We start from the raw sequence: 16277 nt of genomic DNA, 5'->3' as shown, positions 1-16277 counted from the left end.
CCTTGCCAGCATGTTTGCAATAAGACGAGGATTCTGAGCGGACTTTCAGAGTACTACATTTTCATACCTTCACAATCAATTATTGTACCTATGGTAAAACACGTTTAAGTACTTTATTTTATTCTGCAATCTTGAAACTCTCAAGACTGTTTTTGAACAGTAAAACCTGGCATAGTTGTGTTCAAGTCATAAAATCTTTTCCAACATTTTTCATATATTTTTCTGTCACTGCTGTATTTATTTGCAGGGTATGTTATTTCCTGTAGTAAAACAGTACATGGTACTTCAGCTGTAATTCTATCTTTTTTTTTTTTTTTAAGAACTTCATTTCTCTGTTGCATTTCCTGGCATCTCTGCCTGTTTTGTTCCCAGGAAGGTCTGTTGATTTTGCTTGATAATGTTCATAATGCTCTCATGTCATCTTTCTTTCCAGAAGGAGGTTTCCTTGCATGTTGCTCTCTGCTACTTTATAGGCTGAACCATTCTGAAAAATTCTCCATGAGTTGTGGAGATGAAGAAGAGGAATATAAAGACAGCAAATGAAATAAGCAGTGTTTGATTCTTTCTAGCATTCAGTTTTAACTTTGGCACCATGAGCACTGTTTTCAATTAGCAATTCTTCTGGGCTGGTACACAACCTATAGTTAAATGCCAAAATAAGTGGGCTGCATATTGTGAACAGCTTAATGTTCACAGCTGCAATTAAAGTCAACAGAAGCTGCAAATGTTCTTATCCTAAAAAACTGAACTTCTTAAAGTATCTAGAGACATTTTTAGACTCCTCTAACATATGCCAATTGTGAATGACTTGGGAAAGCTAAGAGGACCCCTAAGGACCACTGTGAACAAGTTTGGGGTTGTTTGTTTCTCCTCCTTTTCTGATGACTATAACCACTACCATGATAGGATTTTGGTACAAGAAGGCTTACTTTCATATGTTAGTTAGATCATTCTGTTTCAAGTGGGGTGATCTGTGCATAAAATATAGAGAATTTAGAGTCAGTTTTATCTTGGTGATACAATACAAACTAAACATATTTCTAAATAATGTCTGATATTAAAATAATCTAAATAAATCTAAATAATGTCTGATATTTTAGTAAGTGTTAATACTAAAAAGAGCACATGAGCCAACATAAATAATTAGTAAAGTAACATGGCAGAACATTGTTTTTTCTGTAACAGCAAAATGACCTTTCTCTGAATGAGGGACAGGATCTGAAATCTGCCTGGTGAGTTCAGCAAAAGCACAGTGTGTCAGCTCTCCAGCTGGGGCCAAGATACAGAGTAAAATCTTACAGTTGGGGAGTCCACGAACACTTGCTACAGACCCTATTTTCTTTTACTAGAAAGCTCTTTTCTAGAAATTGGCATCTGTATTTTACAGTTGCTAAGCTGCCCAGCTGTTGTTACAGCTGTTAAATTTACCGTTGGGGGATGAAAGAAGGAAAAATTTTAACAGGCATGTAGCTTTAAGGAAAACCTTCAAACCAAGTAAGTATTGTTTAGCCAGCAGCTGGAAAAGTTCCAAAGTAAACAGCACTGTGATTTTTATTATACTGGTATAATTAAACCAGAGTAACATTTACATGTTAGCAATTAAAAGTTAGGTTTTAATTTCACTTCTGATATGCAGATGAGCCACTAGTTTAACTTACTTGATTTATGTTAAAAGAAAAATGTCTGTGTGTAGGGTGGAGTTTTAGAATCCTGTCGTTTTGCATGGTGCCCTTGCAGGGGTACCATAGACTTGTCTTGCTTTTCTAGTTATGGATAATAACCATACTTTCCTCTTGCTTTCATTATCAAGAGATTTTTAGAAGATGTATTTCCCACATTATGTTTTTCTCTGCACATTTTCTTTGTGAATATTGTGAGCCACGATCCCAAATAATTTTGCAGTCTTTGCTTTGTGGAAATTCTAAGCACTGTTGGCACTTAACTTTTTTTTTCCGTTAACTCCTTCTTAAGGCAGAATAAAGTTAGGTTCTTTCCTAGTGTTTTCTAAGAGTTTTTGGACTTGCTGATGTTCTGTAAGTACTTGTAATGAATTCTGTTCACAAAAGTTGTTGCAAGGCAATACTAAAGTGAATTGGAGATGGTATTTAAGACATCCTAGGAGCCACCTGTGCCCAACAGCTGAAAAGCTACAGGCTGTTAGAGCAAACTTAGAAGAAAATAAAGTGGATTTCACAGGAGGGAATACTAGGGTATCTGCCATAGCAGATGTAGGTGGCTGAGTCAAAATGTAAATATAGCTAATTGGATTAATTGAGCATGTCTTCAAATGCCTGCCTTCAGGGGGTCATAGATAAAGATGAGAGAGATGAGTAGGCAGAATAAAACTGTGCCCCAGTGTGTTTTCTGGCAGTGGCTTACAGAATTCAGATCTGTTCTTGTTCGCTTTTCCCCTCTCCCTTAATAAAGGAAACTTGGAAATGAGGCATTTATGTGTTTGTTCAAAAGCTGTTTCAATTTATGGGCATGTGTGTGTCATGTAAGGTGAGATTTTTAATAGAGTTTTTTAGTTGTTCTGGGGGAAGAGGGTGGTGTGTTTAGAGTATTTTAAAGCTTTCTGCTAATGAAAAACTTTTTATTCCCCCTCTGTTTCTTTTAACACTCTTGTCTTTTAGTTTGTCATATGGCATCCTGGTTAGTTTTGGTTTGTCATACTTTCTGGAGGAGGCGCCACCACTGAGACTGATTAAAAATTTTCTTTGCCTAATTTCCCACGAAAAGCATCAAGAGAGAATTTTGCTTTGATAAACCATGTTCACTTTTCATGTGCAGTGAAGGCTGCTCACTGCCATGTAGCCTGCATATATATGAATTCCTAATGCTAAGACCAGTCATCACCTATTAAAATGTTAATGTTGAAGGAAGCGTGGATGTGTAGCAGCCCTACTGGGTTGTGCCTTATTCAGAGAAGATGTTTGTTTAATGATTCATATGTTTGTGGAGTTTAGGAAAATACTTCTGTTCTCTTTAGAATTGTTATTATTAAAGTCTTAGCATAGAAATTAACCCCCAAAATCACAATGGATCAGATGGTTAAAGCCAACAAAGTGGCACCAGGTGTTTATTTGCTGCCTTATGGCATATTGAAAACTAGTAGAGCAGGAGAAGAAAGGAATATGCTTACTTTGGTGATAGAAATGTGAAACTCGAAATAATGATGAATGCTAGACTGGCATGTAGATTATTCTTAATGATTACCTCATTCTTATTTAGTTAAAATTAGAAAAAAAATTGAATTACTGTTGTCAGTGTTTGCGAAGTTTGTTATTCTGATCTTATTTTCTACTCTTGTAATAAGAAATTCAGAAAAGCAATTCATCATGATATGACACTGTGATAAATTCCTAATTTACACAGAGGAAGGATTTCCAAGGCTCAGAAAAACATCACCAGATAGTGTTCCTTTTGCGGGGGGGTGAGGGTTGGTTTTTTTCTCTCCTTCATGCAGCTGTTAGAGTGCAAACCTTGCTGAGCTGTTTCCTTCAATCTTCCCAAGAAATTCAGAGAGCTACAGTGTTTTTCTGAAGTTGTGTGGGAGTTGGTTTTGCTCCTATGACATTTAGCACTACTGTTCTGTGGAAAGAGAACAAACAACATATGTAAAACATCCTGGCTGAAGATAATGATGATTTATGGTATTTTGATTTGGTCTTACCAAATATAGTATGAGAGAATGTGTGCATACGCATAAATGTTTGGGCATACTTGCTAATTATTTATTGTAAAAATTAAGGTAATTTCTCAAAGTTTTCATTCAGAACCCTGGACATGCAAGTGTAACACTGAAAGAACAGAATCATGCATGGTGCCAATTACAAAATACGTAGAAATGTGTTTACTAAAATTTTATGCGAGCCGTGAGTAAGATGATATTTATTACTTTGTCATGGAGTTCCTAGGCCAGGAGGTACTAAATCATAATGTTTATTGCTGATAGGTAAAACAGACTGGAGTGAGAGGGAGTGCAGCTTGGTAATATTGTTGATAACTGATGGTCATACAGACTGTGCTAAGTGCTGGGCAAAGCATGGCTGAAATTTTTGAGTGTTTTGTTCCAGCCAAAATAAAGGAAACTGATTTATATTATTTTAATATATCATATCTCACACCAGTCTGCTTTCATAAAAAGCAAGAGGCAATTATATAGAAAAAATGCTTTGTCTTTGTGTAGTTTATTTGACTTAATTTTCAGCAATTGGAAAATGGGGAACTGCATAGCTATGTCATCTCAAAGTGTTGCTGCTGTAACCTTCTACTCTTGTAGTCAACAAATACAGAAAGGGCAAGCAGGAACTGTGAAGATGTAAAGAAAGCAAATACTAGGTTGGCATTTCTCTGTTTCATCTGGAGACAGGTACAGGGGCATGTACTGCTAAATGTCATAGGAGCACATAGGTGCTAATCTTGAATGCTTTACTGAGATCTGTTAGGTGACCACTTTTAATGTATTTAGGTGATGAGTTCTGTTTTACAGGTTTCTTCATAATGTCATGTGTTCTACATGTCTGAATGGAATGGAAAGCATTTAAAGAGCATTCTTTCTCTTTATTTTTAATCTGTGTAATTTCCCACACACAAGTATGGAAATTGCAGCATGTTGTAGAGTTACCAGCTGTAAATGATCAGGCCCAGGTACTAGAAGCAGCCTAGCTGCAGAGAGCTAATAGGTTAATTTACCATTCTAATCACAAGGTAATAATGCCCTGAAAAATCAGTGCCCCATCTGTAGTGTATGCAATGGCTACATATTAAATTCCATCTGTCAATTAATATTATGCTTGTAGCCTTTTAATTAAAAGAGAACTCAGAAGTATAGCAATACTTGAGTAAGACTTCTCTGCCTGGCCGAAAGGTGACAGTGCAAGAAATGCTAGTTTCTTGTTATTCTCCTCTCTGAGGCTGACCATAATTTTGTCTGGATGCTAAAAGGCATTTCAGAATGGTCAGTAGCTTCTGCACATGTAACTGGGTAGGAGAAATGGCCTGCTGTTCTTAGAACAGAGAGAGATTAAACTGTGATGTGTGTTAGCAGTCACATGTTGAATTTTTTGTTGTTACTACTCATGGTATTCCTTATCAGTCTGGGGACCCTTTTATGACAGACAGAGAGAATAAACAGTGGTAGCATCACCAGCTCCCATGGTGGTATTTTCAGCCTTGTGCTGTTTGACATTTTCATTGCAATGCCAGGGGCTCAGGATTTCTTGTTCATCTAAGAGTTTTCACTTCTCTTTTCATTGATGCAGAGAAAATCAGAGGAATTTGAATCTCAAAAATTTAGAAATCAAAAGATGAAGTTCAAACTTATTTTTGAAGCCAGCCTTGAGGTATTTCTGGTATTTGACTTACAATCTTTCTGGACTGCTGTAAAACACTTTTAGAGTAGTTTAAATTTTATACTGCCTCCATTCTAGCAGCTTCTGTTACTGTGTATTTTTTTAAATGAAAAAATAGCCAGAATTTACATTTCAAATGTGGGTGTCAGAAAGTTAAACACCAAAAGAAAAGCTCAATGGCTCAGCAGGTATAAATCATCATACTGATTCTGTTGCATTTTTGTATTCAGGTACAGAAAATTAGCAACCCACATTGGAAAACTTTTAAGTATGCCCTTGTTAATAAGTCCGCTGCTCCATTTGAGGCAGGAGCAAGAGAACCTTTCAGTATACAAAATTTTACATTTCTGATAGAACAGTGCTAACATAGAATGCAGAGGATTTTATTGGGTGCAGTGTCGTTGATTACTGGTAGTCTTTGAAATGGGCACTAGGAATATAGACGTGAAAGAAAGTAACTCCTGCTATGCTATTTTTTTATGTTCTGTTCCCTGCCATTGTGTGTGCTGGTAACTTCAAGCAGGTAGATGCAAATGCAGAGCAGGCACCAGGCTCTGCTAATACTGAAACGCCTCTTTATTTGGGACTAATGCCAGGACTAGGCGGTGGCTGTTAACACTGGGAAGAGATCTGTAACAACTTTTGCACAGTACTTCCCTTGCTAGAAGTTGAGCAACAAGGTCTGTGTAGACACAGCCTATCTAAGTACACACATTGCTCGATGACCTTTTCAACCCAGCAGGTTCAGATTGCAGAACTTTGGGCGATGGTGGCCAAGATCATGGTTAATCAGTATTGAGCTGGGTGTAGATGGAATTGTCAAATGCTACTCCTGTCATTCTCTTGAAACAATGATTTCATTAGCTGCCAGGAAGCTATTTGGCAGGTCCCCTCTTGTGGATTCTCTCAGAAAAGTTGGCTGGAGAGTGACCCCTCACCTGGGAAGCATTTGAAGCTCAGCTTGCTAGGAGACTGAGAGATTGCCGTGTTTAACCAGGTAGACCAAGTGCCAAGAATTAATTAGTTTCATCCTATGCTATGCAGCAGAAACACAAGAAGAGGTTCTGATCTTGAGATTGACTGTGCAGGTGGAATCTTGCACTATGGCAAAGTTTTCCATAATTAAAGACCTTTAAGTCACAGGTCAGGGCTCCCTTGTGAATAGAACCAAAACTCGCACGTACCAATCTCACAAGCTTCTTTAGAAACAAACAGTTTAAAACATTGAAAATAAAAGAAGTCATCTGCTTTGTTGTTGAGTCTTGTTGGATTTTCCTTAAGGTGGAAGGGGGGATTGTTTTGATTATTTTATTTTGCATTTGACAGTGCATGAATGAAACTACACCTGATGTAAATGTAATATAAATGCAAGAAGGATGATAATGCTGGAAACTGTTTTATTATTTTATAAGCTACTTGTTTTTGTTGCTATTGCTTTTCTTGGCACATTCCTCGTGGAGACTTTAGCTGCTGGTTTGAGAATTCTTTGTAGAAGTACCACTCTTGCTTGCTGGGCAAACTGCTTCTGCTGCAAATATAAAATCATGAATTCTTGGCATAATTCTAAACTAGTAATAGTGGATTGATCTTGGGAAAACAAGTTCTTCTGGGGTTTCAGATTTCATGTTGAGCTAAGAATGCATAGATGACTTTTATGATCCTGTGCTGGTCAGCTGGTCATGCTGGTCAGCTTCCGTGTTTTACTTTGTTCCAAAACAGCATCATTCTTTCAATATAAAGTTATGACATTGTAGTTGGTTAGAATATTCTGGAACCTTACTGTCAATATTATTTTGTTTCTGTTAGTTCTGGTTTTGAGAAGGATGAAGTCTTTTAAGGGCTAAATTTATTTAAATACATTAGTCCTGATGGTTACAGAGATCTCCTTATGGAACACTTGTGGTCAGCAGCTTCTGGTTAAGTGGAAGGAAGTTATGGAGTGAGTCAATCACAAGCAGGTCTTCCCTGTTCTAAGTCCATTCTTTTTCATCATCAGTGTTCCCTGAAGGGTATTTTAGCAGATTGTTGTCCCTCGAGGCCCCTTACTCAAGGTCTGTGCCCTTCAAGACTGTTGTGAGCACCAAACCCATGCCTGGCTTTCCTTCAAAGGAATAGGAGCTTTGTGGCTGGATGGGGGGACCCAGTCATAATCTCACCCTTTATGTTCTCCTACTTGGAGAATCTTGTGGTGCCATATGGGCAGTGAGAACACTCATCATCTTTCCTCAGATGATTTACCAACTCCAAACAAGTTGTGTTTTCCTCTCAATATTCTTAGCCATCTCTGACATGATGCACAAAGCCTTACACAGCTTGCTTCACCTTATTTGTCCTCTTTCCTGAAAATCGGTATTTGTCTACATCAGAATTTCAGTTATTGTTAATATAGGAATAATATTTGGGGGATTTTATTATATTTCCAGTGGCCCATGCTCTTCCTTGATGCTTTGTAGGTCCCTGATTTAAGGTTTAAATGTTTTAGTTGTCTCTTACTATTGATGCACAGTTTCTTTGGCCAGACTTGGCACTATCACATTACTGACTACATTGCCTATGCAGCTATTGCTGGTTTTGCCCTGTCTGCTGTTTTACATGCTCGTTTTAATTGTCCATTGCCGTGTTTGTAGACTTTTTCTTTTGCATTTCTTAGTTTAAGTTGGGTCTCTGAATTGTGTCAGATTGGATGCCAAAGAAGGTTAGAACTGGCCCAAGAACTCCTGTTTTCGTGAATATGTGCTCTCTGTTACCAAATATTCCTCATCCTAGAGCTTTCTGCTCATCCTTTATCTTGCTGCACTATCTTTGCCTTCCTTAAAAGCCAAACCTGAGGTGTTGCATGCTGCGTTGGTCAAGATCACTTGCCTCAGCCCACGCCTGTGCAGGTTTGGCTGAGGATGGGAGAGAAAAATAAGAAAGCAAAGGTTTGTTAAGGGGTGTCCTCAAACTCTTCTATTACTAAAATATGTGTTGCTTATGCCTTCTACCAGTATCTGTGCTTGATCTCTGCATTGAATTTTTTTATTGTTGTTGTCATGTAGGGGAGAAAAATTGGTGACTGGAGAAAGGAAGGGTGATTGCCATGAGATTCATAGAAATAATTAAAATCATCAGCAAAAGAGAGAGCTCTCTTTCTGCCCATAATAAAATACTGATTTCAAATTGATAGGTTTTTAATTTTTTCATTATATGTCTCATCAAATAGATAGTTAGGGATAAGCTAAATGTATTTTGACTTATTTTGTTTTAGTTTTTCTTATCTAGTTCAGATAAAAAAATAAATTATTAGCAGTATAAATATTCAGTATTATTCAGTTCTCTGAGTAAAAGAGTATGTAATGCCTTTGGATGGAATCATACTTTATTTTCTTATTTATGGCTCTTCCTATGTTAGAGCTAGAGTACTGGATCTTCTTCTCCCATCAGCTTATAGGATTATTCTGAAACAAAGCCCCATATTTCCTTGGCTATTGGATTGTCCAGAAGGCTAGAGGTACATTTTTGCTGCAGTTATCATGTTTATGAAGATCTATGTGGGAGGCGTTACAGATCTACACTGCCTTAAAGTGTTCTACAAATTCATTACAGATCATATTTAAAAATCAGAGTAAATAAAACTCATTTATGGGACAGCGTAGGTATCCATTGCAATCTGAACTACCTGCCCAGAGTCCAGAGCATTTCTCCTTTACTGTGTGCAGAGGTACTCTTTAAAATCTGAAGACAATACTTAGTGCTAGTATAAATCTTTTCAAATGGCTGGTGTCTCCTGCATTTACAGCATTTTAGTATCTGAGCACATATACCTTTTGAATATTTTAAGTATCGTAGGAGCCCAAAGGGTAGGTCAGTGCTTCCATCTGTCTTGCAAGATGCAAAGTGACATTCTGAATGTGACACAAATATCACAGCAGAGTGTACCTAGAAATGGAGCTCATTGCCATGGATTTCAGTCAATTTTCCTTAAAAAAGTCTCTCAGTTCTTAATTTGTCTGATACAACCCAATTTAGGGTGTTAAGACTGATTATTCAGGGGCAAACCTTGAGTGGTCCATACAGTGTAAAAATACAGAGTTGTTTTCTTAAACAAAATGATCCATTTTCACAGAACTCCTAACTGGAAGAAGCTGTTACAAACCACTGGCTGGGGTGATTCCCACCCCTCCACCCCCACTGCAGGGTACTGCATGTCAGCAACACCTGTACAGGGCCCAGTGGCTTGTGCTTCACAAAAAGCATTTCTGCCAGCGAGGATCCAGCCTTGATCTGAAAATCGGGAGATCTATATTCTGCTGCCATTTGCAGCTTGTCTGGTTGCATCTTGCATTAATTCACCAAATACCTGGCTCTGCTGACTGAGTCCTCACCACCATCTCCCTGTACAAGTTGTGTTGTGCAGGCGGACCACTCCTCAGATAGACTTCAGGGCTGATAAAATCGGAGCTGCTGCCTCCAGGGTTTTGAATACTGCTTTAGCTCTTTCTTGTGCATCTCCAGGATTTCACAATGTAATTTTAAAGATCTGTAGACCAGAACTGAACTTTTAATTCCATTTTTGCTCATGCTGCTTTTTCTGAAAGGACGAGATATATTGGAGGAGTGTGTTACCCCTCCTTGCCACACTTGCTCAAGCAGGCTCACTGCTGGAGCCTCCTCCCAGGTTCAGGCTTGTGGCACTCCGGATCCAGGCTTTCATTTCAGAGATGTGGCTAGAACCTGTCATCCAGGGTTTTTTCAGTTTTACATTTGACATTTGTATATTGTGTTATTGTGCAACTTCTCTTTTATTTCTTTTCTTCCCCACCTGCCCCGCTCACGCCGTCCCAGCAGTGGAGGAGCATGTTTTGGTTTGTTGTTCCTTTCAAATGGCCCCAAGCCGGAGTGATTTGGATTTCTCTGTATAATCGTGCTGTCCTGATTCATATCTCTGCCAGTCTAAGTTATCTGCTCCAAATTTTGAAATGTGTATTTCCATCATTGGAATGATGGAAAAACCATTGGGATTTACACTCTGAAACATCACTCTAAATATTGTGATTTGATGCTATTTTCCTGTTTGCAGGTACTTTGGAGACCTGACAGATAGCCTAAGCATTGATCCTATACTTTACTGAATGGCATAGCTGAGTGTGTAAGTTAGGCCACTGAAGACAAAACGTAGTGGAGTTGGGTGAGATGAAAAGGAAGTAGTTCTCTTATGTTCAGGCAATTTACATGCGTGGTTTGTTCAGTTCTGTTTCTAAGTACGTATCGAACATGACGTTCTTTATGTCTGAAATAGTAGCAGAATAACCTAGTGGTTGCTAAGGTAATGAGACCCACTGTTCCCTTACCAATTCATGTAAGTAAAGTATGGAATTTAATTTCACTCTGTGTTACCTGAGGCAGCTCTGGCATCTGATAAAAAAATGATCTTCACATTCTTATCCTCTTCCTTTCTGAATTTCATTGAAATACTGAGATGTTTCTCTTTTTGTAAATAAATGAGGCTGCCCTGCAGATGGTGGGGTAGAAAGTAGACTAAGAATTACATCTTTTGTCTTACAGCTGTTTTTACTCTCAAAGTATATTTGTCTTCCTGCTGAAACACTTCTATTGCTTGTGATAGGGACTGAAGATTTGACTGCCATAAAAGTTCTTCTTTCTGTTTTTCTCTTGATGAAGAACTTACGTGTTTATTGTCTGTTCTGGTGCTGTGGTTGGAAAGTACAGCATGAGCATGAATCCTAGATTTATTTCTTCATCAAAGGAAGGAAGGTTCCTTTCTGATTGTGTATCAAAAGCAATATGGTAAAAACAGAAATTTGCAAACACAGGACACCAATAGGTGAATGACTGAGATGCTTACCTGGTGAAACGATTTTTGACAAAGATTGTCACTGCCTTGGGAGTGCAGGCAGCAAACAAGAAATCTGAAGGGGCTCTGACCAGTGTGCAGCCAGGCAATGCTGCACCCCAGGCCACCTTGACTTTGTAATGGAAAAAGAGAATCTGTATTGAGCTACTCAGCAGCTGATCAATCACCTGAGTCCACCAGGCCAGCCTTGCAAGATTCTATCTCTTACCTTCATGAAGAGCAAGAAGAAACAGCTGAGGCATAGGATGGAGTTATGCTTGGAGTAAGGGGATCTATTGTAAGAGAAAGGCAGCTTGTTATGCTGCATTATGCACCAGCAGAATACTGTTCTGCTTTTTTATGCTACAAATTGTGAAACAATGAATGTCTTAACCATGTCAAATTGATACCAAGTCATGGGTCACTTGCAAATGTAAGTTGCCACAAGTGGGCTGTTTTAGACTAGTAACTGTTTGGATATCAAGACTTTATATTCCAATAGTCTGTTTGCTCAGAGAAGTGGATCAGGGAGGTGAAGTGGACAGCTGGCATAATATATGGACACTTGAACCTGGAAACGAAAAGACAGCTGCTGGATCTAATTTTAAACATAGGTCTTGGTCAGATCGCTCTAGATCCTGCTTGTCCTGCTGCAGCAAAGTCGTTAATGGTAGTAGAGAGGCGTGAAGTTGAAGATACTGATAAAGAACTTTTGTGAGGAAGGGAATCACCCTTGTTCCAGTTATGGTATTTCCATTTTTCACAGTAAGTATTGTTAGCTTCCAGAGAATGGGAGTGGAAATGGTTTCTGGCTGGTACACGGTCTAATGCTGCTGACACGGGCAGCTTTTCTGGGGCATCTTAATGGGCAGTGGGACTCGCTGTCCTCAAAGTACAAGGGCAGCCAGCGCTGTTTCAAACGAGGAAAGTATGTAACAGAGTGGGGATTTTCCTAATATTTTAAAATAACACATAGTTACATATCAGTCAGGTTATAATTCCGAGTTTTTACATCACGGCTCGGGAATGCGGCGGCGTTAGCGGCGGTCTGCAGCTCCATCTAGCGGGGCGCGGCAAATCCTGCTTGCTCGGGTTTGGATTCGGTTGGGGTTGTTTTTTTTGTTTTGTTTTGTTTGTTTTGTGTTTTGGGTTTTTTTTAGCAAGTACAAAAAATAACCACGAACAATATCGTACCGATAGAATACTTCATTTGGGATTAGCCAGTTAGACACTTCATTAATTCAGCAGCTGGTTAAGTGTTTTCGAGTTTCTGTTTTGCTTTCAGAATGCCATTACCAAGCTGGGGGTAAAATTTGTTTGTTGTAAAGTGTGTTAGTATTGTTCTGCTTTATTAGGACTATGATGCTAAAATTCAGAGTTATGGAAACATTTCTGGTATTCACTCTCTTTAAGAAGTTAGCTAACCTCTGGGAATTTTGGAAGCAAGCAGCATATCACTCGTCTGAGGTGAAGATTCCCCTCTGCTAGACCACTCTGTCAACCACAATAGGTTTAGAAGTAACAGCTTTGCTGGTTAATATCTGCTTCAAGAAAGTGAAACGTCCAAATTTTTTAAATAATTGATTTATTTCCTTTTTAGTAACAAGAAACTTGATGAAATAAGAATAAAGAATAAACATAATTTGTGGGTTTATTACAAAACTTTAAACTGCAACTTGAATTTACATCTGTGGAGCTTGATTAGGGCAGAAAATATAATTATATTTTTCTAAAGGCAGTCTAAAATGGTGTGAATCTCCAATACAGAGAGACAGTCTAAATTAATTAATGATCACACTCAAATATAAAAGCAGTATGCATTTATCTGTCTTTTTTCCTAAGGCTATCCTAAGTGGATAAAATATATTTATTCTAACGTGGCATATAAAATCTCTGTTTAAACCATTGTAAATAGCATGAAAAGAGCTGAGAGCCAGAGTTGTAGGACAGAGGCCATAAATGGCCAAGTAGGAGGTCACATTTCATTTAAGCGAGGCCCCTAATATCAACAGTATTAGCCCAGCTAGTATTAGATTTGTGTTATATTTAAACCTTCAGCTTTTTTGCCTCCTGCACAAGTGAATGCTGTTCTTGTTGATTGAACTCAAAGGCTTTGAAGTGCCAGCTGCCAAGAGTGGTTTATTTCGAATCTTCTATCCCCTGTCTGCCTATGTATCCTTTCTAAGCGTGAATTTTTGTCTGCACCTCCTATTTAATGCTCTTACTGTCAACAGGCTAGTTCAGAAGTACCGAAATTGCGGAAGGAAGATCAGAAAGCACGAAACGCACTCTTGGCTGATATCCAGCAGGGAACTCGCTTAAGAAAAGTGACTCAAATCAATGACCGCAGTGCACCACAGATTGAAAGTAAGTCTGTGCTCCTCGGCAAGGCCTGAGTGAGCTTCGCTGAAGCCTCAGGTGTGGGTGGAGATCAGCTGGACAGTTTCACACTGAAGGTTTGAAGTTCAGCAAAGGTCTGTATCTTCATATGGCTTTAGGATGCAGAGTGGGGACACTGTCTAAGCTTGCATCCTGCTCTGAGATCAGTAACTATTAACATTTCATGATAAGTCTGTAGCTGGATATCTCCTTACCAGGCATTCCTTGTCAAAAAAAATTAAAAATCATGAATGATTAAATCCTTGAGAGTTTCTCAATAAAAAAATTAAGCAAGAATTGTTGGCTCTTGCAGAAAAATTGTTCTTTACTAGATTAAAAGAACAAAAAATGCCAAAAAATTTTGGAAACATAAATTTAATGTTAGGCCTAACACAACTTCTTCTTGGTGTCATGATTAATGTGAGAATAAAGAGCACCAGAGGGTGCTGTGCTCCAAATTACAGGTCCAAGAGTGATGGCAGTTACTGTAGTAACAGTAGAGGGAAAAGTCTGGCTTTGGCCCTTTGTTGGTGCCAAGCCTTAGCAGTCTCAGGGTAAGGATGAAATGATTTTCTGATATACCCTGTGTTTTGGTTCTTTTTAACAGAACCCAAAGGAGCTAACAGAGATGGAGTTAATCCAGCTGTCAATAAAGGTGGCTCTCAGCAGCCTCTGGGAGGTTTATTTGCTGGTGGCTTTCCTGTTCTCAGACCAGCAGGCCAGAGGGACATGACAGGTAAGGACTTTATTTGTATGAAAGCATAGCTGAGGGGAGCAGTGATTTGGGATAAAAACACTTTGGGGTTAGCTTTAGTGATTCATTTTTATTGGGGGTTTTTTCTGAATCTTTAGTTCATCATGTGACCACGGAGGGCTCAATTAGTAACATGCTTGAAGCCATCTTTCTAGATCTCAGGTGCCTTATTTGTTAAAGTGTAAATAAAAAGCTTTTTCCACACTGGGTAGGAAAGAGATTGAATAGATGTCTTTAACCGAGCTTTTTACATTATTTTAATGAAAACTTCTAATTGTGCCTCAGAGTGTTGAAATTTGAGCTTATTATTTCAGCACAAATGGCAAAGTCATATTTCCTTCCCTCTATTAGCATATATTTCTGTGGTATTACAGTCTTGGTTGTTACTTTAAAGATTCATATTAAAGATTTTTGCCCTCTGGACTTTACAAAGTATAGTTTTGATCCAGCAAGGTTATTTATTGACCTGAAAAAGTGTTTTGTTGCTTCACAATGACAGGAGGAAGGCAAATGTGGGAGCCCTACTGTTCCTTTCCCCTCAAGAAGTGCCAGCATCAATGAGGGGTGACTGTTAGTCACAGTGATGACCTCTGGTGCTGTTGGGCAGCTGGTGCCTGATCAGGCAGCACAGAGCAAAGCAGGCTTTTGCAGGGAAAGACTTTGGTTCTGCCTGCAGGGTTTTTTCTCCTGGAAGGCAGGCTCAAGATGCACAGCACTGCATGTGATAGGGCTTCCTCACAAAGCTTCAGCTGCAGCAGCTACTTTGAGTTGTTTTTAAAATTGTGGCCATGCCTATCAGACTATGTGAGTATAGAATGAGATGCCTTTTTTGACATCTTGCTTTGTGATAAATCCTTGACATTTACTCAGGAAAATACATTTTGTAGAGTCGACAGTCTTTGGGCATTTGCTGTTGAAAATATTTGAACCCATGCATCCTGGAAAGCCTTTGAGGCATTGCTTTTAAGAGCTTGGCTTTTGTTCAGGGGGTTGAGATTTATGTAAAGTTTATGTGAATTTTTTAATCCTAAGCAATCATTTAATTTCAAGGATGCAATATGATGTGTGTCAAACCACCTTTTCACCAGGACTCAGCGATGCTCAGCTGGCTGTACTAGACAGATGAGGCTGGTGTGAAGGATCCCAGATCTCTGCAGAGAAGCCCCTTTTCCTTAAACTGTTTCATTTTGCAGAAACTGAGGAAGAGGGAGGGGGCTAGGGTGTCTCAGCAGTTCGTCATATAACTAAGCAGAATCCCTTGTGCCCATTGGAGTACGTCACATCCTAAGCCCCATTACACCATGGGCAACCTGTTGGATACGAGATGTTTTGGAAGAATTAGTTTAACCCCTTAGGGTATCCACCGGGAAGGGGAAGACGAAGACCTTGCTCTTTGCGCTATTTTGTCTGACGAGTGGGAACGCGGTCCTGCAGGATAACGTGTGACATCTGTTTTCAGCAGGGAGGCCTGGGCAGGTTTCCGGAGTCCGAGCAGCGGCCCCCAAACACTCCGCCCCAGCGAACAGCGGCGCTGCCAAGCCGAGCAGTAACCCCTCGCACCCAGCCGAAGGTCCAAGGGCAGCTGTGCCACCAGAGCCTCCCAGCACCTCCCGAGCCGGAGCGGGAGCCGGAGCCGGCTCCGGGCGGCCCAGCCTGCCCGCCCCCCCTCCACCGCCTCCCGCTTCCAGCAAACCTTCCCTCACTTTCCCTCCTCCTCCCCCTCTCCCTCCTCCGGCCGATCGCCCTCCCAAGGGGGTGACGCCCGGCGCGGCTCCTCCGCCCCCGCTCCCTCCTCCCCAGGCTGACAAACTCGCCAAGTCTCCAGCAGGCGCTTCACACCCGCCCCAACCGCCCCCTCCTCCTCCTCCCCCTCCCCTGCCCCTCGTCCCCCCCTGCGGGCTGCCGGCCAGGACTGCCGATGTCCCTGCGGCTACCGCCCCTCCAGCCGAAGGGAGGG

The 16277-nt window shown here is 40.0% G+C and overlaps 1 protein-coding gene across 1 annotated transcript in view; it reads left to right on the top strand.

Annotated features, from left to right (window-relative positions):
• WIPF3 (WAS/WASL interacting protein family member 3) overlaps positions 1 to 16277 on the top strand; it is a 34814-nt gene that overhangs the window by 14788 nt on the left and 3749 nt on the right. Inside the window, exons 4-6 of the mRNA XM_017836094.1 lie at positions 13422 to 13554; positions 14174 to 14302; positions 15780 to 16255. Of these exons, the coding sequence (XP_017691583.1) occupies positions 13422 to 13554; positions 14174 to 14302; positions 15780 to 16255 (738 nt within the window). The remainder of the gene's footprint in view (positions 1 to 13421; positions 13555 to 14173; positions 14303 to 15779; positions 16256 to 16277) is intronic.

The sequence above is a fragment of the Lepidothrix coronata genome, unplaced genomic scaffold, assembly GCF_001604755.1.
Source record: "Lepidothrix coronata isolate B3197 unplaced genomic scaffold, Lepidothrix_coronata-1.0 Scaffold270, whole genome shotgun sequence".
Taxonomy (NCBI): Eukaryota; Metazoa; Chordata; class Aves; order Passeriformes; family Pipridae; genus Lepidothrix; species Lepidothrix coronata.
This window is presented reverse-complemented; position numbering and strand designations above follow the sequence as displayed.